This window comes from Emys orbicularis, chromosome 2, assembly GCF_028017835.1.
Source record: "Emys orbicularis isolate rEmyOrb1 chromosome 2, rEmyOrb1.hap1, whole genome shotgun sequence".
Classification (NCBI taxonomy): domain Eukaryota; kingdom Metazoa; phylum Chordata; order Testudines; family Emydidae; genus Emys; species Emys orbicularis.
In genome coordinates this window covers 60,560,762-60,588,187 of record NC_088684.1, presented here as the reverse complement: position 1 = coordinate 60,588,187, position 27,426 = coordinate 60,560,762, and the positions used below count along the sequence as shown (strand labels likewise).

Genomic DNA, 27,426 nt, shown 5'->3' with positions numbered 1-27,426 from the left:
TACCTAAGGTATTCCATCAATCTATCCATTCTTCTAATATATTGATATAGCACCCATTAGATATTATCAAAGAGCAGTCTAAATGAAGTTGTATAAACAGCTATCCTATTAGATACTGGACACATTTGAAAACAGCATGGCTATATCTGACACTTCAAAAGAATGGAATAATGCAGCGTACCAGGGGCTAATATTCTGGAGCTGAGTACAGCAAAAAACAATGAATTCATCTGTACTTGGCAGACAATACTGATCTATTTTTCCTTCAAATGTGACAAGTTCTGAGGAAGAGTGACAGTAAGAGAAAGGTAGCTAGTTCCATCACACAGTCTGCTATCCCCAGCATTGACACAAGCAAATGGAAAACTATAAAGACTAAGGGGTAGATTTTGGGTTTGCCACAAACCTTGCAGATGGGGTAGTGTTGCAATGCACTGTCCCAAGAGCAGTGCAGAGAAAGAAACACCCGTTAAGCATGCCATCTCTTTCCACTCCTGCCTTGCTCAAAGTGGGAAGTAGTCTGCTACTGGCCTGTACCAGCAAGTACAAACCCCACACAAGACAGGAAGGAGTTACGGAGTTGCTAAGGGCCCAGGCAGCTCCACCCTGCCACACCTGCAAGGCATGCACAGGCTGGAGGAGGAGCTTAAAAGGGGAGCAGAGTAGCTCACTTGCAAGCAGACAACACTCTGAGCTCCTGAGAATGAACTCTTGCTGCGTGAGGTGTGGCTTTAGTGACCTGACCAACCCTACATAGAAGGGACCTGTGACTCTCTGAAGTTTAGTCACTTTATCTTTGTGTTTAATTCTTTCTTTACCCTGTGGGAACAGAGGGGACTGATAGAAAGTGATCCGGGGGACAGCTGCATAGCACCTGATCTGCTTACCAATGGACCCTGGATTGGAGCCAGGTGGAGATGATGAAGTGGTGGGGAGGGATAGCTCAGTAGTTTGAGCATTGGCCTGCTAAACCCAGGGTTGTAAATTCAATCCTTGAGGGGGCCATTTAGGGAACCGGGGTAAAAATCTGTCTGGGGAGTGGTCCTGCTTTGAGCAGGGGGTTGGACTAGATGACCTCCTGAGGTCCCTTCCAACCCTGATATTCTATGAAGTGGTCTAAGCTCCCCTACCCACTCCTAAAGTAGGACAACCATGGAGGTCTGTCCCTTGGTGGGGAACTTGCTTGGGGGAACACCTTAAAATACAAGAGTCTGTACCATAAGACCCTGATTCAAGGGGGAAGACCTGGATTGCTTGCTTAATCCCAAAGATCTCCCTGTTATGGGACTCTTTATATATATGGATTTGAAAACATGACCTGACTAGAGGGCTAAGTCACTGAAAGGACAGACCACTGCAGGGTGCGGAGAGGGAGTAAGAAAGGGGAATACCCAGGAGGAAGCCAACCTGCCACACCCCTGCCCAACCACTAGGCTGCACTATAAAATCTTGACTGGTGTGGAGAAAGTGAATAAGGAAGTTGTGGTTAGATGTTTTGGGGGGGGGGGGGCGGGTTGCCCTCTGTGTGCTGCCCCAGTCCTGTGCAGACAACTGGCATGGCAGACCTTGAGCGAACCGCCCAATGACCACAAGATCCATTCAGGGATGAAGACATCCAGCCAGGTTTATTGTTGACGAAGCACAGTACTAGTATCCCGCAGACTCTATCGGATATCACTAATACATGTATGCCCATAACAGTGAACCAGCTCAGTGAATGGCGGGACTTTCCATTCCTCCCTAGGCCAAAGATACTCCCTCTGAGATACATCTTTATACCCCAATACAAACAAGTTAGTACTGCCCCTCTGACATAGTTACTGTAGTTACTGTCCCCCGACATGGCTAGTTATTACTCATCACCTTGTACATGTTGGTTTGATTTAAACATCTCTATTACATACTGTCATTCTTACCTTATCTTTTTGGAGGGGTCAGTGTGTTCCCTGTTATCCTTGAAGAATGTTTTTGTACCATCCTTGATATCGGGATGTTCTGGTATCACTTGATATTGGGATGTGTTTGCATGAGTACTCTGTGACTAGCACTTCTTAGGAACGTGTATTTCTGCAATATTAGCCCTGTTCTTGCCAGATTCGGTGAGCAAGTACTGCCTCATACCAGACCTCTAATACAAGGGCTTATGTCTCAGGCTGTCTTCCTATTACAGAAGTGTTATTTAGTTCTTCACATAACACAAGAACTAGGGATCACCCAATGGAATTAATAGGCTGCAGGTTTAAAACAAACAAAAGGAAGTACTTCTTCACACAATGCACAGTCAACCTGTGGAACTCTCTACCAGGGGATGTTGTGAAGGCCAAAACTACAAAAGGGTTCAAAAAAGAACTAGATAAGTTCCTGGAAGATATTAGCCAGGATGGGCAGGGATGCAACACCATTCTGAGTGTCCCTAGCCTCTGTTTCTGAGATGTTGGGAGTGGATAACAAAGGATGGATCACTTGATGATTGTCTGTTTTGTTCATTCCCTGGCATTGGCTGCTGTTGAAAGACAGGACACTGGGCTAGCTGAACCATTGGTCTGACCCAATATGGCCGTTTTTATGTTCTTATGTGGAGTAGTGGGCTGCCCCGGGTTCTTCCATGGGCCACAGGTAAAGTGGCATAAACCTCGAGAGGGAACAGGGCTTATTTGGAAGCCTGAAGAAAGGGCCCAGAGTCAGGGCTGTAGACCCTAGTGAGGGAAAATACTGTTTTATTTATTAGACTCTAATACCCCGTAAGGGGTTCGTTTTGACTGTGTGACCCAGCTGGAGGGCCATGGCCTCTGACAACCAAGGTGGTTAGGTCGACAACCTACAGCGTGCCAGGAATGGGCAAAAGATTACAGTATCTCACCCAGCTGCAAGGAGGTGCTCAAGAAGTGAGTGTTTCCTTTACAAGCTGTCTCGAAGTACCATATTTTTGGGCACACTCAAGTATCAAGCACTAAACATCAAAATTTACCTAAACTGTCCTCAGAAATTCTGAGCACTAAAAAAAAGGAGGCTACTGTTTATAATCAAGACTGAGATTTTCAAAGTAGCATATCGGAAGGTGTGTGTAAATCCTTAAACTACTTTGAAAAATCTCATTCTTGGACTTTAATCCTGGTATGCTGAAGCCCTACAACATGTATTTATTAAAATGATAATTGATTAGTTATTGTGTGCTGCTGACAGCGTGGTGATTGCTGTACCCGCACTTAGAAAAAATCTGATTCAAGAAGTTTGTAATGTAATTAAAGCAGACTGCAATTTGGAAACAAATGATACACTGGCTGACTGTTCAAACTTAAAACAAAATAGGTCTCATGGAGTGATCATTGAACGGATCTGCAGAAGAACTTTAGATGTAAAGGAAGGATTTGAAAGAAGGGAAGATTGTACTTTAATGAACAATCCTGCTCTTGTAGAGGCAAGGGTTAGATTACAGAATAGGTCTTTTTGAAAAATCTAACTTTTATTACTGAATTCTGTAGTGTCTTTTATTCAAAGATCTCATAGGGATTTAAAATTGTCGTAATAAATATGGGCTTGCACAATAATTTACCATATTCTAAATGAACATTAAATTAGTTTATGTACAGTACAAAGATAAAGTCTTTTCAGTTTTCTAGACAGTAATCAGTTGCCTTTCACCCACAATGACAAAGTTCCTCTGTCAGAGCCATAGAAAACATTCATAACAAAGATTTGAGGGATTTGAGACATGAAATTTACACTAAAATGTAGGTATTTGAAAACACAAATTATAAAAAGGACTGTATTCAGAATCTGTAATTTGTAAACACTTCCCTGATAGGAAGAAGTGTGATAGACCAGTAATATAATAATAATGCTTAACCATTATTAGATCTTGAGATCTTGGCGTCATTGTGGATAGTTCTCTGAAAACATCCACTCAATGTGCAGTGGCCATCAAAAAAGCGAACAGAATGTTGGGAATCATTAAGAAAGGGATAGATAATAAGACAGAAAATATCATTGCCTCTATATAAATCCATGGTGCGCTAGGGTGACCAGACAGCAAGTGTGAAAAATCGGGATGGGGAGGGTGGGGGGGTTAATAGGAGCCTATATAAGAAAAAGACCCAAAAATCGGGACTGTCCTTATAAAATCGGGACATCTGGTCACCCTATGGTGCGCCCACAACTTGAATGCTGCGTGCAGCTGTGGTCGCTCCATCTCAAAAAAGATATATTGGAATTGGAAAAGGTTCAGAAAAGGGCAACAAAAATTATTGGGGTATGGAACGGATGCCATGTGAAGAGAGATTAATAAGACTGGGATTTTTCAACTTAGAAAAGAGACGACTAAGGGAGGATACAATTGAGGTCTATAAGATCATGAATTGTGTGGAGAAAGTAAATAAGGAAGTGTTAACCTGTGGAACTCCTTGCCAGATGATGTTCTGAAGGCCAAGACTATAACAGAAGCTGGGAATGGGCGATGGAATGGATCACTTGATGATTACCTGTTCTGTTAATTCCCTCTGGGGCACCTGGCATTGGCCACTGTTGGAAGACAGGTTACTGGGCTAGATGATACTTTGGTCTGACCTAATATGGATGTTCTTATGTTCATTATAGAGTACTATAGTTCATACATGTACTGTACTTTGAAAACATAATTAGTCCTCACAGCAACCTTGTGACATACATAAGCTTTATTTTACAGCTGGGCAAGGTACTCGTGGGAGCTGAACAACTGTGAAAATGAGGCCATGTACTTTGGTACCTAAATATGGATTTAGATACTTAACTTTAGGCATGCATGACAGAACCAGAATTAATACTCAGAAATTCCTGTATAGCAGTCTCATACTCGGTCAACTAGACTATGATGCTTCCCTCTAAAAACCGATGTCAAGGAAACATCTCAGAAGTGTAGACTCCAGAATCCCAGATCAGGTTCTCTGTGAAGTCAGGCCTTAAAGCTAATATGAAAAATGAGGAAACTAAATCCCTCTGCAAAATACAAACAGCCTTCTGAATTTGTCTGACAAAAAAGGAAGAAGTCAAAGTTCACCCCATGTATAAAAGAATACCATTCCCAACACTATGTCAGAACTGGAAATTAGATTGTAACAACAATTCTCAATCTGGTGACTCATGTGATGGCTGTCAGAATGGTGGTCCATGGAGAGCTGACTGGTCATATGGCGGTGGCTTTCCTCTTTCTTTCCAGCTGCTACATAACAGTAAAACACAGATTTCATAATGCATTAAATGTTTTCTTGTAACTTTTATATTGAGAGGCTTGATGAAGCTCTCCCTGGGATGCCATTTGTGCATTGGCAAACAGGGGGGGGGGGGTTTCCAGGTGATCCATGAGCCAATCTCTCTAGTAAGATGTTTACACCTAAAAAGTTTCAGAGGACCCTTGGATTGGAAGATGTTAGAAACCCCCATTTTAGAGTAACTCAGTGACAAGGGAAGTTTTGATTCTTGTTGGCAATTTGATTCTTGTTGATCAAGAGATGTTTTCTCTTATCTCAGCCTCCTTCGGCTGGGCCAGCACACTATATTCAGCTAAAGAGGCATGGATCTCATCCAATAGAAAAGGGGAACCGTAGATCTAAATTGAAGAGTGAGTTATCCCAAGTGCATATTCATAATGCCCCCACTATCTAGGCCATTAACTAATTGAAAAACAAAACATAATTTAATCTCTGTGAAATCCCCCTAGTATATCCTGCCATCTTGCGAATGGAACTAAGATGAAATATTAATTCCCCATTAGTCTATCTTATTTTCCTTTTGGTTTGCAACAAGGGAACTAGAGTAGCAGTTTAATATCTGATGCTTCTTAGGGGACTGGCTCCTGTACTTGTAAGGAGATGAAATCAATAATTCTATGAGGTTTTTTCCATCTCTGACATCTATCATCGCAGGAGTTGCAATGTGACTTTTGGTAGTTGTGATATCACAGAACAATGCATTTTGGGATGTTTCTGCCACACAGGAATTGCCAGTGAGATTTCATAGAAACAATAATTTCGTATTGTATTAGCCAAAACTAATTTCTGTGCAGAATACTCCCAACAGTCTCATCTGTAGGAGTGTTTGCAACATAATTCAAGGAGTAACTTAGTTTTTCTTTTAGCTTAGCTGTACACATTTGAGCAGAGGCTGCATCTCAGGCAATTGCACCTGGTCAGTTTAATATCCAACTGCACTCTGTTTTGATAACATGAATGCTCCTATTGCAATCTATATCTTAAAGAATTTGACCCTAAATTCAGAGTCTCCTATTCAGCAAAGCATTTAAGCATGCACTTAACTTTAAACATGCAAATAATTTAATTGATTTAAGTGCTTTGCTGAATCATGGCTATAGTGTGGAGTTATGTGTCACCTCCATGGTTGTGGTGATTAATTTTTCACTTTGTAGGGTAATTTTATATGATAAGATTTAAAAAAAAAAGTCTTGCCTGAAGTAATCACGTACAATTTTAGTGTGTCAGTCAATGCCGAGAGAATAATTAGCACTGTAGATAAGAGGGCACCTATATGCAAATATATTTTCAGCATTTCAGCAATATTATATACTGTGTAAGTGTCAGAAACATTTATAGAAAGTATCACCTTTTCAGAAGATAGGAAGTCAAAAGAAATATTTTCGTAATTGGATTTTAAAAGGAAACTCATTTCTCTCGTTATTTACATTAATTGCTGCCATTTTTCAAATACTGAAAAATTTAGATTATTTATTTTATTTTTAGGAGTGTGAAAAGAAGTTTTTCAAAGTGGTGGATAAAAAGGTGCTCTAATTACAACCTTGGACTTAATGTTTTGAATTGGTCTTTCCTTCCTCTGATGTGGACATGGGGGATTTTGATAGAAGTGTTTCAATGAGGGAATGTAGCTAACATTTTAACTTCTGGTTTTATATCACCTTATTTTCTAAATGTGCAGGGGGGGGCTGTATTGCACTGATTCACCTTCATGCCTGTTTGTACTCATGTATCTAGCGTAACTCTATCAGGCCTGATTTTGTAGTCCTTATTCAGGCAAACCTTGATCCTGGAATCCATGGAACTTTTGCTTGAGTAAGTACTGCAGGACTGGGCCCTTAGCTGTACATAATGTGAGAAGTAATAATTCTTGTATACTTATTACAAATTGCTGTATACGCTGCAGTTCAGAATTTTTTACAACTTCTCAATACATTCTTTGGGCCAAATCCTGCCCTGGTTTACACCATCTGCAGTTGCTCAGCTGCATCCGCATAGGGGCTCCATAGGAGTTAAGCTTAACACAGCAGTTTGGCATAGCAATAACACTGTAATTTCTGCACAGAAATCTCCAGACTGGCCAGGGGATGTAGCCATAGAGAATAGGGACTCCCACTCCTTCTTGCCTCCAGGCTAACTTCCAGAACCTTTCCTCTGCTGGGTTCCAGGAGAGGCAGGGGAGATGGTAACACCAGGTTGGTATCCTCTGGTTCTGGATAGATAAAGATTAGAGTAAGATGCTTAAGGAATGCCTCCCCCGCCTCGCCGCCACATGCTTTAGCAGAGACAACAACTGGGCCCAAGAAAATGGTATTGCGTGCCTAGATACAGTAAAAGTATCTACATTTTTCTCTTTAGGAGACCCAAATGCAGATGATTTCATGAAACTATACCAATCACCTCTACTGTAGGAGATCACTAGGAATCAAGTGTTGACCCACATTAAAGAAAATAACATGTAACACTAGAGGGCAGCCAGCTATTTCAGAAAGGTCTTGTTACCTGAATTAGATTTAAAGGGACACACTGTCAGATAACCAGAATTTTCAGAAGTATTTACTAGTTTTGGGTTCCTCACTTTCTGGATGCTTTGCAGACAAGAGGCCTGATTCTCCATTGCCCTGCACCCATGTCATCATTTACATCAGTGCAGAGGGATTGTAAAATGCTACCAAATCAGACTGGTCCTATTTTATATCCTCTTTGCACTGGTGTAAAAGACTATGCAAGATGAAGGGCAAAGGAGAATCAGGGCTTAAGATACCTATTCTAAAGAGTTTTTATCCTGAGTTCTGTGTGGAATCAGAGTCAGTGGAACTGCATTCAAAATCAAGGATCTGTGCACGCCAATGCCTCTGCAGTATCAGATCCTAAAGAATTAACAGAATTCTCAGGAAATAGGAATTACTACAGCCCTAGAATTAGGGGCCCAGATCTTTGCTCTGATCAGCCTACCTGATTTAGGAGCCTAAGTCTCATTGAAAGTCATTGGAACGTAGGCTCCTAAGTACCTAAGTCACTTCTGAAAGTGAGACGTAGGGCCAGATTTTCAAAAGTGAGACATAGGGCTTGTGGGATTTTCAAAAGTGCTTAGGTGTCCAACTCCTATTGAAATCAATGGCAGGTAGACACCTAGGCTTTTGAAAAATAATAATAATAAAAAAAAAACACATTAGGCACCTATCTGCATCTTTGGGTGTCTAAATGCTATTAAACATCATGCTCTCAGATTCCTATCAGTTAGGCATTGCAATGCTGAGTGGAGAAATGCCTAAATAGCTTTAAAAATGTGGGTCATAGTGATTACCCTTATGTGATTCCAGCAGGGAAGGAGAGGGATGGACAGGCTGGTTTTCTTTTTTTAATTAAAAAAAAAGAAACCAACTAAGTGAAGTTTGGGACCCAGGACATCTTTCACTTCTGGTCCCTGGTGGGGGGATATCCTCCTGATCAGAGTGCATGACTAAAGTGTGTGTGGATGGTGACTGTCAGTTTTTGATGCAAAGAGAGCTGATGCTTTTGTTGATGGATCAATCTTTTCCCTGATTATTGTTGGGAAGGCATGCTTCTCCCTGGCTGAGCACCATCACAAAAGTGGTGCTCTTCAGCATCTTTGAACTTGTTCCTAGTTGACTGCCAGCCCTGGAAGAGCTGCCCTCTAAGTTAGGACAGGAGAGTCACTTGAGCATGCTTAGTACCTTCTCCTGTGTCAGTAACCAGAGTCTTATTACCATTTAGTACAGTCCTGCAGGATGGATTCATACATGGTTAGATTAAGGCATAGATAACCTAGGCACATGGCTAGCTGGAGTGGAGGAGGGATAGTGTGAGTGGTGTTGTGACCCTGTGCGCCAGATCACAATGCCACTCCCTCAAATTTGGTCTTGCTGCCATCCCCATCCCCTGTCATGATGGAGGGGAGGCAGGGCCAAATCTGAATGGGTAGCAGGGCACCAGCACTGCTCCCCCATGCTGCTGCCATGGGTCTGGCTCCTGCAACAGTACCTAAACCAGAGGACTAGCTAGAACTTCACCCCCCATCATCCAGGGAGGTGAACAGGAAGCGTCAGTGAGTGCCTGCATGGGGGAGCCAGCCGGGAAAGGGGCAGTGGGCACGAGGGAGTTAATAGGGCAGCATCCATGCAGCAGGAGCCAATTACTTACTGACCTGGATAGGAGAGGGTTAACTAAGCAACATCCAGTGATGGGTTAATTGTTCCAGTGAGTTAGAATGTTGTAGTTCATAGAATCTGCTAAATTCATTCAATTTAAATTTGTTTTTTAATATTCTCCATGTTCTAATAAACAATCACTATTTAAAATGAACTATAGGTAATTGACATTTATATGAGATTAAGTTCTGCTAATAAATACCCAAGGATGAAAACAAGACTCAGGGTTCAGAGGAGCCTGAAGAGGGCCAGTGGGACTCATCTAAGCATTTGATTAGAAACATAAGCAAGAAGGGCATTTATTCCTAAAAAGTGCTGCTGAGACACTGATTGCAGTCTGTAGATGTAAAGAAGAAAGCATAGGGAACTGAAAAAAGAAGGTGCTTTTACACACATTTTCTCTTCTATAAAAGTATAACTGAAAATATGCAGTGGCGTTGTAACCATGTCTGTCCCAGGATATTAGAGAGACAAAGTGGGTGAGGAAATATCTTTTACTGGATCAATTTCTGTTGGTAGAGAGACAAACTTTCAAGCTCTCACCCACCTTGTCTCTCTAATACATATAGAGAGATGCTTTAATTGGTTTAAATGGGTTATAAAAATAACAAATTCACATTAAGCACTTAGTAGCATATCAAGACAGCTAGAGGATATCTCCATTGGACCCATAAATATTAGCACAAGTCTTACAAAATTATGTACGGTAAGTTTCAGTTGAATCTTTCCCCACGGTCGGTTTCTTTTATTAAACATTTGGGTATGTGTGCTAGATGGGGCTACTCTGTAGTGTTCCCTTTAGGGACATGCATTGCAGGCACTCCCTGCTTTAGTCCACAAGTTTTGGCTGCCTGCTTGAAGCCGGGTGGGCTGTGCCATCAATCTCTAACCAGTCAAGTAACAAAATAATAAATTCTTAATTTGGCTTTCTGTGCCTTTAATAAAGAAACAAAAAACTCAAAGGAAAGCACTTAGTGGTGGTGATTGAAGGCAAGGCTCTGACCTTGCCCCTGGGTTCTGGGTTAGCACCGAGGAGCTCCTCTTCTGTCCCACATTCACTCAGAACTGCCCCCCCGAGAAGGCTCCTCAATTGGCCAGCTAGCTCCCAATTGTCAGTGTCTCCTCCTGGCCCTTCGAGGCTTTGGAGGACTAAGTCTTGTTGGTAGGCAGCCTGAACAGATTTTCCTTGCACAGAGGTGTCAGGGCACCGAGAGCACAAGCAGGGGGCAGAGAAGGCCTGATAGACCCATCATAGAATGCTATAATGTTGTGGGTAATGAAAGTTTGCATGTTTGAATCATAAATATCTATTTTCTAGCTAACCTTGTCCTTTTAATATTTGGAATGCTAGGTGATTGGATATGGCCAGGAATAAACTACCTCAGTCTCATAGCCACAGGTCAATTCAGAAAGAACAATTCAGAAATCTATATTATATAATGTTTACATACATGTTTTTCTTCATTTAGACTGCAAGGAGATAACTTGGCAGAAACAGCAGAGGATGTCTCACTAGTGTCTCAGACGACCGAGCAAGCGGCATCAGATTCCAATGGTAAGTTATACAATATATGTGCCGCTGCCCGTTACAGCAAAACATAATAGTGAAGAAATAGTGGGGTCAAATAATATATTGTAGTAAAAAAAAAAACTAAATACATTTAGATTTAAACTCCACACCAAAGAGTGCTTGTCCAGCACTGATCACCCTTGACAATAAAAATGAGTTGTGCAATAACTCAAAAGAGCAGTAGTGCATCGAGATCATGCTAATCAGCAGGCAACCTACATTTTCCTCCAAAGAGAAATCCTGCCTCCAACTGTCTCAGAAATCCTGCCTCCTCTAATTCCCACACCAACATATGGGCTTTGTGATGTGCCCGGGGCAAGTTTCGGCTATTTTGGGCCGGGATGGGGAAAATGCCTGTGGAAATGGGCCTTCTTGTGAATGTTCTGCCAGCAGGCCTCTCACTTTCATACCAAAGGGGGTCTAGCTCGATCTCAGCCAGAGCAGTTATGTCATGGGGAAGGAGGTAGCCTTTCAGATTGCAACAGTTTTGGGTACAAAATGTCTAGATGTAAACAACTTTGAAGTGGATCTTTTTGGATTTTATCAGTGACCCACCAGTTAAGCCATTTTTGAGCCTGGAAATAAAAACAAAAACTGAACTACTGTGGACTGTAACAAATCTACTTTAATTTATTTCACTGAATGTCTGCCCTCCTGGAGACAATAACCTAAACCTAAATCTTCTGCTGGTATTTGGATAGTCTTAAATTATTGCTCCATTCCTCACCCTCATTTTACAAACAGTGAGTGTCAGTGTTTGTAATTGAGTATGTGTCACTAAATAGAAAATTAAGCTTTTGTTTGGAGGTTAGCCCTCCTCCTCCCCTCCCAAACACCCTTGTCCCAACAATAATGCACTCTGCCATGCTGTCGCAGAAGGATATCTCCATTGGACCCATAAGTATTACAATATTATCTACAGTAGATTTCAGTTGAGTCTTTCCCTAAAGTCTATTTCTTTTATTGAACATTTTGGAAGGTGTGCCAGGTGGGGCTACTCTGTAGTGCCCCTTCGGGGCCATGCATAGTGCTAGCAGCAGAAGGTGGGCAACATGGACTTTAGTAGCTCAGTCAGTGGTTATGGGTCTATTATAGGAGAGGGTGGATGAGGTTCTGTGGCTTGCAACATGCAGGAGGTCAGACTAGATGATCATATTAGTCCCCTCTGGCCTTAAAGTCTATGACTCTATGACAAAACACTCCTGCTATGTGATGGAGACTCCTGTATCTGATGGGCATTTGGAGGAATTTAGGACATCCCCAAATCCTGTGCTTCCTCCCCAAGGATACTTAAAAGAGAGGAGGGAGCAGGTTTCCTCAGTAGTAGGCAGGCAAGTGGGGCAGGGACCCCAACCTTACCCCACACACATCTGCCTCTTATGGCTGAGGAGCTGCACACTAACAACCCGCTACCCAGATAGACGGGGAAGAGGAGAGATGGCAGCAGTGATGTACTGCCAAAATTTTAACAAGGGGCTCTCTCAGAAATGTTCTGCCTCATGTGGCATTCCCTGGGCAAAATATTCCCTTCTGAATTTTTTTTTCTTCAAGTGTTGACGAGCAATATATTTTGATTGAAAAATGACCCTTTCATAAGTAGGCACAATCCAGAAATAGGCATGAAACTCATAGCTGCCTAGCCGATCAATCTTTACTATATTTAGAGTACAGCCTGATTTCTGTATATCTTATATTTCCCTGCAGTCGGTATTGCATATGTGGTGATAATCATCTCCAAACAGTAGAAAAATCTTTTAAATACTGTTGGAAAACTCCTGTAATACCAAGCACAGCTATTCTATTACATTTCCCATTTTTAGTTACGTCCTATGAGAATGCATCATAAGATAAACCTTTCTGCTAGTTTTTTTTTTTTTTTAAGATCAGGCTTGTCCAATGTAATTTGAGTTTATTTTCTGTTCTTAGTTATCATTACTAATCATGCTGTACTCCCTGCTGAGAGAAGATTTATATACTGAGAAATGCTGATAACCGTTGGTTCAGAATATACAAGCACAGTGCTGATGCTTAGCAAAATTAAAGTGCATGCCTCTGTTTTTGGATAGTGATCTGCTACTTAGTTAGTGGGCATGATGTTAAGTTATTAGATCTGGACTACGTCTCTTGTGCATTTTAGAATGTATTGGGTTCAGAATTACTTAGCTAAATATCTGGTCTAGCAACCCATATTCATGAGTAATCCTGGACCATGCAATTCAGCCAACTGAAGTCAATGTGATGATTCGTGACAGGATTGCTTATGTGAGTAAAAGCTGCAGCATCAGGCACTAAACTAGGTTCACTGAGAATTCAGGGCCTAATTTTGATTTCTACTATGTGGGTTTTACATTAGTGTAACCCTGTTGAATTAAATGGATTCATGTCTGATCTAATCTCATATTAATGATAGAGTAGAATCAGACCCTCAGTATTAAGATTTTAGAATACAAGACTTTTGTAATTTGTTATAAATCAACTCTTTTCTTTGCATGGTACCATATATCTTCACTAAAAACGATAAGCAGAGGAATTTAATAGCTCAGTACCAAATACTGCTCACAGCAAACAGCCTGAGTGTCCCTAGGTTATGTTACAGGAATGTCTATGGAGGTTAGGGATGGGGAGAAGCAGATCCCCCCCCCCCCCCCGCCCACAGGTCTGTCCTGTCCCTTACCATGGATTCACTACCCCAGCCTCTGCTCTTTTCTTGGAATGTACCCAGCTGGGGTCCACGGTGGTAAAGACACTCTGCAAAGCATCCCTCATCTGCCCTGCAGCAGGACCACATGAGTCCCATTGCTTTCACAACACTATCTGCTGTTGGGGGAGCAATATTCCATTCCCCCTCCCCAGCCTGCGATTTTTCAACTTACATACTGAGGAATACTTGCTGCAGCAATTTACAGCATTCACTTAACAACTAACTGCTCCTGGCCCCTTCATGTAAAGAAGTGCACCTTACTCTTCAAGAAGCCTCCATGAAACCAGGGAGAACAGGCCCTAAATGTGCAAAGTGTAATGAAAAATATTATATTGAATTGAAACATATCTTTGCAGTCAGTGCATGCTTTCACGGGGAATCAAATACAAAAGTTGTACTAGAGAACAAATTGCTAATGCGAAAGAAATAAAGAGCATGAATTGTTATGGGCAGCATCTAGTGCTAAAACATTGCTGCAGTTGATACAAGTATAATGTAAAATGAGATTCTTCATGATATGGAACTTAGCTGCATAAATGTCCAAGGTACAGGAGGGAATTTGGTAATTTTAACTGAAAGACTCTGAAAAGAACAAAAATAATACATACTGTGTATAGCAACATTTATATGTGGTATTTGTAGGTTTATTGTGTTAGGGGTACAGATTATGTTGTGTGATATAGTGTAATTAGTGAGTTTAATCAACTTTAGCTGTCTATTATACAAAGAATTCTTTGTTGTGAAAATTACAATTCCCTGTTCATATAAATTATTGGTTTCTATTTTCTTCTCTATGTAATTAACCAACAAATGATTTCTAACTAGGAGTGTTTAAAAAGGCTATAATGAATGTTCCATAAACTCTTTTCCTGTAAGCAGTAGATATTAAAAATTTCCAGGTTGGCATTCTGATATATTGGAAAAAGTATTTAAATGAGGGATGTTAATTATTAGCATAAGTAGGATAGCTGTGCTTAGTTTTAAACATGTGCATACTATTTCATCTGAGACTGTTAGGGCCAAATTCAGGGCTGAAATTAATGAAGAAGAGAGGAGTATGTAGGATATAAGTCCATGCAGAATTCAGCCTATAATTTAATTTCTAACGACACTTGTGTCTTAATGAAAAACAATTCTTATACTTTGAGGTTGCTGAATGTTGCCCTCTAAGACTGCTAGCACTTCTGTTTTCCCAGGATGTTTTGTTTTAACAGCATTCCAGTGGGAGTCTAAATTGGTTTAATTAAATTAAAGCTGCTTAACTGTGCTACTGTACACACTAAAGGACAAGCAGGATTTTGTTTTAATAGTTAAACTAATAATAAAAATAATAAGCTACAGACATCTTGGCAGCTGTACTTAGTTATTTGTCACCCTAATCCATTTAGAAATACTCTCCCACATTCTACCAAGCCATTATTCATGCACAGTAACAGAGCTCAAACCTAGACACGCATTAAAATCTATACAATGTACACCTCTACCCCGATATAACACGACCTGCTATAACACAAATTTGGATATAACGCGGTAAAGCAGCACTCCAGGGGGGCGGGGCTGCGCGCTCCGGCGGATCAAAGCAAGTTTGATATAACACGGTTTCACCTATAATGCGGTAAGATTTTTTGGCTCCCAAGGACAGTGTTATATCGGGGTAGAGGTGTATAACTTCTGTAGTCACATTTACTATCCTGGCAGTTAATTTACAGGTTTTATTTTCTGATTTTCTATGAGATTAATTATGCTCTAATTAATTAGATGAATGTGCATTACTTTTCTACCTTTTTGGAACAGCTTCAGTGCCTGGGGTGGAAACACTGATGGAGGATGCTGATGAATTTGAGAGTGCATCTCAAATAACAGGACCTGTAAGTATCTTCATTTACAGATGTGCCAATCTGCCAAAACAAGCTGTTGAAATAAGACTTTATATAAAGCTGAAGGGTATACATGAAAAATAATACCCGAATGACGAATTCTGTGGTAATGTTGATTCCTTCAGTGGGGCAGGGGAGGTATTACCTTGAAACTATTTTTGTTTCCTGCACACTTGGAACCATACACGTCTCAATGGCAACATAGTTCCTATTGAGAGCAGTGGAAGTTCCACACATGGATCCAAAGCATTGTATGCAACTCTGCTATTAAAGAAGATCAAATAACTATTTCACTAGCTTGGTAGTTTTTGCTTTATGCTCTATTGATGACAATAAATTAATCTAATTCTAAATTTAGTTATGAAATTTGCATTTAGCCTCTCTCGGACAATTTAGGCCATTTGATATTGGGTGCTAGGAAACCAATAGAAAAGTGAAAGAGGTACTTGTTTAAAGTATCTGATTAATTTTTTTTAAATGATTAAATGTTAACTCTGATAAAATTTGAAACAAAGTTCTTATTTTGGAATGCAGTAGAATGTTATAAAGGTTGTAGAAAATATAGTTAGAGCAAAAACTATTTGAAGTCCAAAGTGGCCATGTGTAAAGACTGAGAGTAGAGTATATGCCCAAGTAAATTACTATTTCTCAAGCAAACAAAACAGAAACTAAACTAAAAAGTAAACAACTGCCTCCTACTGGTGAAGTTTAGAAACTTACTTCATAATATACTAGCATGAAGCTTAATTAAGTAATAAGTGCTGCTCAGATACAAGAATTCTATTTTGTTATCTCCCTTAAATGCAGATAAGGTTTAATGAATCCCTTTCTCCAAAGTGAAAAGTAAGCCAATCCAGTTGTTGTTTGAGCTAAGGAAAGAAGGGCCCTATTGCTAAGAATTAACATATCTGTAGTCTATGATCCTACAACCACTTAAATACTAATAATACTAAATAATATTTAGCTCTTACAGTGCCTTACATCCAATGATGTCAGAGCAATTCACAGACTTGAACTGATTTTAAGCCTCACAATACCTGTGTAAGATAGATAGGAACAGAGATGTATTGCCAAAGGAATAGGAGAATTTTGTGGGTTGGCTTGAGGCTCCTGTTAATTTCCCCGGTTTTGCTCTTCTTCACATAGAGCTAACAGCAAGCACTGTAATACATTCACTTTCTATTTTTTTCGTATTGAATCGAAAACCATGACTATCACTTTTAATTTTTCCACCTTGGCAAAAATTATAGCAGGCGGTGAGGAGGACAGGTTTCCATGGCCAGCATTTTTTAAAATTTAATTTAATGAAGGAGGGAAGAGGCTGGTGCCCCCTGCTGGTCGCTCCGGGAATTAGCTCTTGACCGCTGCGGAGCACCCTCAACGCGTGGTAGCTCGCCCGTTATCTCCGTTCTGCTGTCCTGGGACCCGCGTTGCTCCCTGCTCGGCGGTGTCCTCTTCAGGGCAGTCATCATCCGCTTCAGGACACTGCCCTCCGGCAGTGCCCACTACTCTGGTCTCACCCCATTCCACGGGGGCATTGTTAACAACAGTCCTTCTGTTTGCCCCTGCCTCAGTGGCCAGCCACAACCCTAGAGTCTAGGCCCTAGTCTTAGGGGCGGGTTGTGGTCTGTCTCAGCCCCTCTCCTCAGTGGCCAGGGGCAATGCCAGGGTGGAAGGGGGGGACCCAGGTCCACCTGCTACTCTGGGTCCCGACCCAGGGATCCTCTAGTGGCGGCTTACCTCTGTCGTCCTCCTCTCTGCTCTTGCCCACTTAGCTTCCGCGGGCCACTTCCCCTTTGGCCCTATGCACCTTCTCGACCCCTTCTAGCAAGGGCCGCAGCCTGGCAGGTATCCGGGCCGGAGCCCTGCTCCTCTTCCCCAAGCCTGCCCAGCACTGCTCTGTCCAAGGTGCTGCTCCTTAGCTCAGGAGCTAGTCCTTCTTCCTCACTAGTCAGGGATTGACTGACTTCGCTTCTGCTAGGCAGCCTTTATATAGGACCCAGCCTGGCCCTGATTGGCTGCCTCTTTCCCTGCCCTGATTGGCTCTCCCCAGGCCTTGGCTGATTGGCTGCTGGTCTGCGCAGCCTCTCGGGCCTGGTTCAGCCCATCTCAGGGGTGGGGCACCGCTCCACCACACTCCCCCAAAGACTTCCTTTTGGTAAGTTACTCACTGTGACAGTTCTTTATTGGAACAATATGGTGATAATGCTTACCAGGGGTGTTGAGGACAAATATGTACGTTAAATAATGTAAGGCACTTAGATACTTATAGGATCCCCTTCACCATAGTATAGGGTTGCCAGCTTGGTAGTATTTAAAAACCAGACACTCCAGCAGGAGTGCCGGAACATCCTCTGCCCTGCCTCTTTTCCCCAAGGCACCACCCCTTTCCTGCCCAAAGCCAGTAGATCTGACCGGACACTGTGAGGTCCCCTTTTCAACCGGACTTTCCGGTCGAAAAACGGGCACCTGCCCACCCTACCATAGTACCTAAAATAGATTAATAAGAGAGGATAAAAAATATACAGTAACTTCAGAATCATCTATTCAAAATATACACACTGATTTATTTCCACATAAATAACCTCAAAACACTTATACATATAATGTAAAAGCTGAGGGGGGAAGAGAACAGTAACTATATTAATCAAAGACTTCCCAGAAATGGAACCATTTTTTCCATTATAGTCACACAGTTGGATATCCACACGCACAAGAGTGGCTAAATCTGCTAATCCAGTTCCACTCTTGCCGAATTTAATGCTAAGAATGTCTTCAAATGCAGTAATATGACTCTTTTGGCATTTAAACTGGTCTTTAGCAGAAATTTCTCTGGAGCCTTATTTGTATTTGACATGTTTGTTTTAATTCCTCCTCCCCTAATAAGAATGACCTGTTGTGGGACAAATCAACCAACATTAGGAAAGAAGGGTCTTTAGGCAAAGAGTGGGAACTGAGAGGAGAGCTAAAGGAGTTCTTTTCAATATCCACAACTTGGAACCCACACTTCAGCCTTTTGCTTTGGACTTGCCTAAAGCAATGCCCATACCTGTACTTTGAAAATCTTGGGGTAGGTCTCAGCTGGTATAAATTGTCATAGCTCCATTGAATACAATTTACACCATCTGAAAAACTACCTCATTATGTTTTTGTTGGACCCTTAAAGGGATAGGATAAATTATACATTTACATTTCTGTTTTACAATAAAGAACATGACAAACTAACTTTCTAACAAGCTAGTAATAAACTATTATTAATGTTTTAGGTTTTCATCCCTAATGAATTTTCTAAGAGTCAAACATGAAGTACTCTGTTTAGTCTGTCAAGACTGCTGTATGTCAAAACTGGAAAGGGCATATTGTAAAGTGAGATATCTAAAGATTACTGGTCTCTCTCCTTCTCTTTGCTGTAGAATTTTACCTAATATCCAATCACCAGAAAACAAACAAGAAAGTTACTAAGTTACCCCAATCTCTGAATTTCCCAATGCATCCCATATTTTGTCTATCTGTTGGGGCTCAGTCTTGCAAACATTCACTTCTGTTGATAGGACCTGTAACTGAGAATAGTCAATATAAGACTAGTGTGACTTCAGTAGGGCTGCTCACAGTAGTAAGTATTCCCAATAATAACTGTTTGTGGGACTATAAACTTTTGGGGGACAGATGGACTTTATTTTATCTACTGTACAACATTAAACACACTGGTGCTAAGCAAATAATAAATACTAGTGACAAGTAAATTGATGTATTTTAAGCAATAACGTGATCTTCTCACCATTCCAGTTTTCTGCTGTTGTATCTAAACTAAAATTGAATTTATTTAAAATATGCTTAGTGATCTTTCCCAGTTTATGACCTCAGCTGGAAATTCTCATTCCTGACCTCTTTCTAACACAGCTTGTATATACATTTCATATAAGAAAGATACCAAGGTGAAATGCTTGGCTTTTGCTTATGTAATTTTGCAGTGAGACAGGTTTTTGGTTTTTTTACTCAAGATAACAAAATTCTGCAAAAATATTTCACCTGGCAAACTTTAATTCTAGCTCACTGACTTTTTTTTAAATCTAGAAATTAAAAAATAAAATATCAGATGACAGTACTGATATAAAATGGGGCACGTGAACTGGACAGTTAACACTATATAATATGGTAGTTACTTTTTGTTTCAGAACCTGGAACAAGCAGGGCTTGTGATTATTTTTGTTTTTCTTGCAACTCTTTGTACTCACTCAACTCTATCTTGCATGCTGACATAAAAACATTTTTTCTTTTCAAAAAAATACTTGTGAGTTAACCCAATTCAAGTGTAACAAATGAAAAGAAAGTCATCCAACTGCAAAAGGCAGTTTTTTGCCATTTATTTCTTACTGTGAAAACAAATACCCAATACATTGTTTTATAGAGGTTTTTTTTCTCCCATTTGCTCTTTTAGTTTATTGAAAAAAAACACACACACACAGACACAGAAGATTTTGTTATGGTATGTATAAAAAATCCTTAATGGTAATTAAATTTGTGGAACTATTTGAGGCTTGATTGTACTAGGAAAAATTAAAAGTTTAACACTTCGATGTGCATTAAATATGACTACTGTATATACTCTATCATAAGCCAGTTCATTTATAAGCCAACCCCCCCAAGATGGATAAGTAAAAATGGAAAATTTTTATAACCCGTTCATAAGCCGACCCTATAATTCAGGGGTCAGCAAATTTTGGCTCCTGGGCCATCAGGATAAGCCACTGGTGGTCCGAGATAGTTTGTTTACCTTCCGCAGCCACGGAGGTAAACCTAAGTAAACAAAGTGTCCCGGCACACCAGCTGCTTACCCTGACGGGCCGGGCAGCAACTGGTGGCTGTGCTGCCTCTCCTTGCTCCCTCTGTTGGGGGGAGGGGCTGTGTCCCACCTCTCCCTCTCTATACCCGTTCATAAGCCGACCCCCGTCTCCGGTGCTTCCCTTTTTTTACTAAAAAAATTTGGCTTATGAACAAGTATATACAGTATTTCCAATGCTATATAACTTAATTTGATTGCAAATACTTTGCTATTCTTTTCCACTATTTTCTCATGAGGCTCAGTTCCCAAAAACACTTAAACATGAACCTAATTTTAGGCATGTTAATAGTCCCAACTACTCATGTGCTCAATGTTCAGTACTTTAACATAATGCTTAAACCCTTTGCTGGATTGGGTCAGCATCGAGCTGGATTGGGGCCTAAAATAAGAACTATTCTTAGGTCCTGATCCTGCACTGCTAATAGCAGTGGCACATCCCTGCACCTGTGTGAACTGAAAGGACTATTATTTATGTAGCACCATCAGTGTACTAAGACCAACTTTTACAAACCTGAGTACCTGCTGAAACCAACAAGGGCTTCAAATGCTTCACACCTCTGAAAATTAATTCACTTTCATAGGTGACTAAACATGGATTTAACTGACAAACTTTAAGCACTCAAATCTGAATTTTGGCTTTAACATTTCAATCTCTGTGTCAAATCTAATTAATATTATTACACAAAACAATTACATGGCTAATACGTCCATCAGCTATTATAGTATCACTTCATTTCTGTTAGATGCTGTAAGACACAGTCAAGGTACAAAACAAAAATGATCCATTAATAATAATATAGCTAGTACATAGTCAACCATTTGATGTGAAGTTTTTATATACAATGGCTCTGATTCTATATATACTCATGTGGGTGTTTGCAGGATAGGATTCTAAGGGCATTGGGTTTTGGAGAGTGTCTCTAGGAGAATGTGCATGAGATATTGACTGATTGGTAAGATTGGAAGTCCCACCGGTCTCCAAAAGCTTTCAAATGCTTTACTTTTATTTTCTTAAAACCTGGACAAACTCTTTTTTGTTTTTCCTTCATAAAAGCGTTGTGCCCAAACTGGACCTGTTCAAACAACTCTGTGAATTTTCCTGCTTAAAAAAATAAGCAATGGGGCAGTTTCATCTTCCTTAATGGAATAGTGCTATGATTTTGTATTTTTTCAGATGTTTGCTTCAAAATTGTCATGTCATATTACAAAAGGTCAGAGAAAAGACATATTTAAAGTCTCTAAAGTTCATCCTTCAGTTGAACACTTTGACCTAAGCTCTGTGGCCAGAGAGTGAAATGGACAGATTTTTCTAACAATGGTGTCTCTTGTTATAGTCACGTTTTGCTGAATATGGATACCATTTCTTGGCAGTGACACTGAATTTAATTAAGTTGCTTACTCCATGTGCTGACTCTTGTTCTGCTCAAAGCAGAGAAAGCAAAGAGAAACCAGACTCTGGAACATCTGCCTCTTTCACACCTCTGCCTTCACCATTCAATGAGTTATATGGGAAACACCATGATTAAAACTTAAACATTTGCCTATTTCTCACTTACGCATTTGCCAAACATTGGCAAAAATTAAGATGTTTGTATACCAATGCGAGGAGCCTAGGAAACAAAATGGAGGAACTAGAGTTACTGGTGCAGGAAGTGAAACCAGATATTATAGGGATAACAGAAACATGGTGGAATAGTAGTCATGACTGGGGTACAGGTATTGAAGGGTATGTGCTGTTTAGAAAAGACAGAAATAAAGGCAAAGATGGTGGAGTAGCATTTGTGACAAAGTTCCTCCTCTATCTTGGTGGGTCCTGCACTTATTGGTGGATTTTCTTGCCTCAGAGATTCACCATGTGGGTTGGGGAACAGCCCAGAGCCCTTCCCCTCTGGAAGAACCCACAGTCCAGGTCAATTGGGAGGTTTGGGGGGAACCCGGGCTCGCCCTCTACTCCGGGTTCCAGCCCAGGGCCCTGTGGACTGCAGCTGTCTATCTTGCCTCCTGTAACAGCTGCATGACAGCTACAACTCCCTGGGCTACTTCCCCATGGCCTCCTCCAAAGACCTTCCTTATTCTCACCACAGGACCTTCCTCCTGGTGTCTGATAACGCTTGTGCTCCTCAGTCCTCCAGCAACACACCCTCTCACTCTCAGCTCCTTGCACCTCTTGCTCCCAGCTCCTCATACTCGCACCACAAACTGAAGTGAGCTCCTTTTTAAAGCCCAGGTGCCCTGATTAGCCTGCCTTAATTGATTCGAGCAGCTTCTTCTTAATTGGCTCCAGGTGTCCTAATTAGCCTGCCTGCCTTAACTGGTTCTAGCAGGTTCCTGATTACTCTAGTGCAGCCCCTGCTCTGGTCACTCAGGGAACAGAAAACTACTCACCCAGTGACCAGTATATTTGCCCTCTACCAGACTCCTGTACCCCACTGGTCTGGGTCTGTCACACATTGTATATCAATGATGAGGTAGACTGTAAAGAAATAAGAAGTGATGGAATGGATAAGACAGAGTCTGTCTGGGCAAAAATCACACTGGGGAAGAAAGCTACTAGAGCCTCCCCTGGGATAGTGCTCGGGGTGTGTTATAGACCACCGAGATCTGATATGGATAGAGATCTCTTTAATGTTTTTAATTAAGTAAATACTAATGGGAATTGTGTGATCATGGGAGACTTTAACTTCCCAGATATAGACTGGAGGACAAGTGCTAGTAATAATAATAGGGCTCAGATTTTCCTGGATGCAATAGCTGATGGATTCCTTCACCAAGTAGTTGCTGAACCAATGAGAGGAGATGCCATTTTAGATTTGGTTTTGGTTAGTAGTGAGGACCTTATAGAAGAAATGGTTGTAGGGGACAACCTTGGTTTGAGTGATCATGAGCTAATTCAGTTCAAACTAAATGGAAGGATAAACAAAAATAGATCTGTGACTAGGGTTTTTTATTTCAAAAGGGCTAACTTTAAACAATTAAGAAAATTAGTTAGGGAAGTGGATTGGACTGAAGAACTTGTGGATCTAAAGGTGGAGGAGGCCTGGAATTACTTCAAGTCAAAGTTGCAGAAACAATCAGAAGCCTGCATCCCAAGAAAGGGAAAAAAATTCATAGGCAGGAATTGTAGACCAAGCTGGATGAGCAAGCATCTCGGAGAGGTGATTATGAAAAAGCAGAAAGCCTACAAGGAGTGGAAGATGGGAGTGATCAGCAAGGAAAGCTATCTTATTGAGGTCAGAACATATAGGGATACAGTGAGAAAGGCCAAAAGCCATGTAGAGTTGGACCTTGCAAAGGGAATTAAAACCAATAGTAAAAGGTTCTATAGCCAAATAAATAAGAAGAAAACAAAGAAAGAAGAAGTAGGACCGCTAAACACTGAGAATAGAGTGGAGGTTAAGGATTTTTGTTATAAGCTGGGGACGCATCAGTTGGAAGTAACAGAGGAGGAGAAGGACCTTGGAGTAAGGACGTGTTAGTACCATTATACAAGGCACTGGTGAGACCTCACCTGGAATACTGTGTGCAGTTCTGGTCTCTCATGTTTAAGAAGGATGAATTCAAACTGGAACAAGTACAGGGAAGGGCTACTAGGATGATCCGAGGAATGGAAAACCTGTCTTATGAAAGGAGACTCAAAGAGCTTGGCTTGTTTAGCCTAACCAAAAGAAGGCTGAGGGGAGATATGATTGCTCTCTATAAATATATCAGAGGGATAAATACCAGGGAGGGAGAGGAATTATTTAAGCTCAGTACCAATGTGGACACAAGAACAAATGGATATAAACTGGCCATCAGGAAGTTTAGTCTTGAAATTAGACGAAGGTTTCTAACCATCAGAAGAGTGAAGTTCTGGAACAGCCTTCCAAGGGGAGCAGTGGGGGCAAAAGACATATCTGGCTTCAAGACTAAGCTTGATAAGTTTATGGAGGGGATGGTATGATGGATGGGATAGCCTAATTTTGGCAATTAATTGATCTTTGACTATTAGCGGTAAATATGCCCAATGGCCTGTGATGGGATGTTAGATGGGGTGGGATCTGAGTTACTACAGAGAATTCTTTCCTGGGTGTCTAGCTGGTGAGTCTTGCCCACATGCTCAGGGTTTAGCTGATCACCATATTTGGGGTCGGGAAGGAATTTTCCTCCAGGGCAGATTGGCAGAGGCCCTGGGGGTTTTTCGCCTTCCTCTGCAGCGTGGGGCACGGGTCACTTGCACCTTGAAGTCTTTAAACGACAATTTGAGGACTTCAGTAGCTCAGACATAGGTTAGGGGGTTGATACAGGAGTGGGTGGGTGAGATTCTGTGGCCTGCGTTGTGCAGGAGGTCAGACTAGATGATCATAATGGTCCCTTCTGACCTTAAAGTCTATGATTCTATGGAATAGTCCTGTGTGGAAATGCAGGTGCAGTACTAAACAAGCATTCTGGGCTCTGGGAATATAAAGAACTAGCTGGAAATGAAAGCAATGAATCCACTTTCCTCCCACCAACAGCCATGGCCACTGGGCTAGGCTGCAGGTTTTGTACATGGAGTCACCTGTCTGAAAGGGCCCTTTCTGGCATTGACTTGATGGTGCCACAGGTGTCTCCGTCCCAGCTCCCATGCTTCAAGCAACACAGAGGCCTCCTTGGTGTGAACCTTCCTTGTCCTTACCCTGTTCACTCCCAGTTTGTCTTTCCTGCTGTCTCCATGTCCCATTCTTTGACCAACATTGTTTCCCTGAACTGAAGTAAACTGTTAGGCTACTTAGTATAATGTCTACACTCTTTTGCAAGGGTCAGCATGTGAGTAGCAGAGCTCTGTGTGTAACATGGCTGCTTTTGCGCTGACCAGGCCTTTTCCTCCCATACCATTGGTCTCCAATAATACCAGCTAAGTAGGATGTTCATGTTTTTGCATGCCTGCCAGCATTTGGATGCTCAGTGCTTGAATTTCCTTTTCTTTTGCCAATTATTTTAGAGACTGGGAATTCAATTCTGCAACTCATGTGCTGCCCTGACTGGAGCCATGTGGAGCTCAAGTAGCCAGCAGGCTGAATATAAGCCCTTGCTGAAAGTGCCCTGTGGAGCTTAGAAGCTTGGCAGTGTCCTGACTTTTTCTGTTGAAAATTCCCTGAGGAGCTAAAGGACTCTGTAGGGTATGGGCCCCTCAATAATAATACGTTGAGAAGCTTATGTCTGTGTGTCCTGGCTGCTTGCCATTAAATAATCTGCTGATTTTAGAGGCTTAAGGGTCCATGCCTCTCAGTTTACCCTCACTTTCAACTGCTCTGCAAATCTTAAACTGCAGCCATGCATGCGTTGTAAAGAATGTAATCAGCCGTGCACACTGTTAAGACTGTGCATTACTCCAATGCATATTTTCAAAAGCACCTGTCCTCAATGTTCCCTTCTCTTTATCAGTACCATACATATCTCAAAATCACCATAACTGCTTCACCTGAAATTTAAGACATTTCAGGGTTAGTTTTGCAGAAATTATTGAGGTGTCATAATCGGGTATTATAATGTAAAGCTGGTTACAACCTTAACTATGAAGAGACTACTGTCTCTCCATATTGCAGGATGGGAGCATGTCTGACTGAGGGCTTGTCTATAAGAACACTTAACTGACGGCAAGCTGGAGTGTAAATCTGTCTTGTATTGGCCTGTGCGCACTAACTGTCCGTGTGGACTCTGCTGCCACAGACTTAAATTTCCCTACATGGCTTTCATCTACTCCTGTTTCAAAGCAAGGTGGGTAAAAGCACTATACATACATACATATACATATATATAAAATAAAACAATAATACCTGGTCAGTCATTTTGCTGTGAGAATAATTCTGTATATAATTATTATATATATATATATATATATATATAATTATTATATATAATTATTCTCACAGCAAAATGACTGACTAGGTGTTATTATTTTATCAACTACAATTGGTTAATAACATAGTAAAAGCATCCTGATTGGTTGTTAACTTAGCTTGTTTAATAATTAAATCACGCACTGTTTTAATATCATAAGTTTTAATATCATAAATAGCAAAGAGCTGCAGGAGACACATTAAAGAATCTTAATCTGAGTATCACTGCTATATTTTGATCCAGGTGAATGGCATTAGGAGAAATATCATTTCATGTTATCCTACCACTAGATTTCCAAGGCATGCCCAGTTCTAAAGTACGTCTTCACTACCCGCCGTATCGGCGGGTAGCAGTCGATTTATCCGGGATCAATATATCGTGTCTCGTTAAGACGCGATATATCGATCCCCGAACGCGCTCACCGTCGACTCTGGAACTCCACCAGAGCGAGCGGCGGTAGCGCAGTCGACGGGGGAGCCGCGGCCATCGATCCTGCGCCGTCTGGACCCCAGGTAATTCGATCCAAGATACTTCGACTTCAGCTACGCTATTCGTGTAGCTGAAGTTGCGTATCTTGAATCGATCCCCCCCCCAGTGTAGACCAGCCCCTAGAAGCGAACTAAAGGCCCAATCCTTTAGCTCCATGAGGTCCTACTGAAGTCAGTGGAGGCTGTGAAGGTGCTTAGCATCTCTGAGGAGACATTCAGCACTTTGCAGGATTAGCCGTATAATGGGAAAGGTGGGTGCATCCCTGACCTCAAATAATCTTAATTTAAAAAGCCTCAAGATTTTTTTTAAATTAAAGTTTCCAAACATTTTTTTAATTTAATTTTAAATGTAGGAAGGGCTACTCCTTTGCCAGTGATGATCATAGTTTTAAGACTTTAATATTTTTGGCAACACAAATCCAAGATTTCCACCCCAAAATAACAATGATTAAAAGACAGCCTGAATCATCATGAAATCAATCTTCTGCTTACATTTCACATGCTGAAGCACGGGTAGTTCCTTGGTGCCCATGTATTTTATTTCTGTAGATAGGAAAGCTCAATAATTTAGCTCAAACCTCAATGTCGAAAGGACTAGCTCAACAGTTTTTTTTATTTTTTATTGTACGTTTGGTATACAATGTGCTAGCAGGCTGCCACGCGGAGCGGAAAGCTT

General features: G+C 41.2%; 1 protein-coding gene across 1 annotated transcript in view; it reads left to right on the top strand.

Moving 5' to 3' along the window:
• Window positions 1-27,426, top strand: part of C2H8orf34 (chromosome 2 C8orf34 homolog) — a 252,748-nt gene that overhangs the window by 194,152 nt on the left and 31,170 nt on the right. The window contains exons 9-10 of the mRNA XM_065397933.1: window positions 10,882-10,967; window positions 15,478-15,551. Coding sequence (XP_065254005.1) covers window positions 10,882-10,967; window positions 15,478-15,551 — 160 coding nt within the window. The remainder of the gene's footprint in view (window positions 1-10,881; window positions 10,968-15,477; window positions 15,552-27,426) is intronic.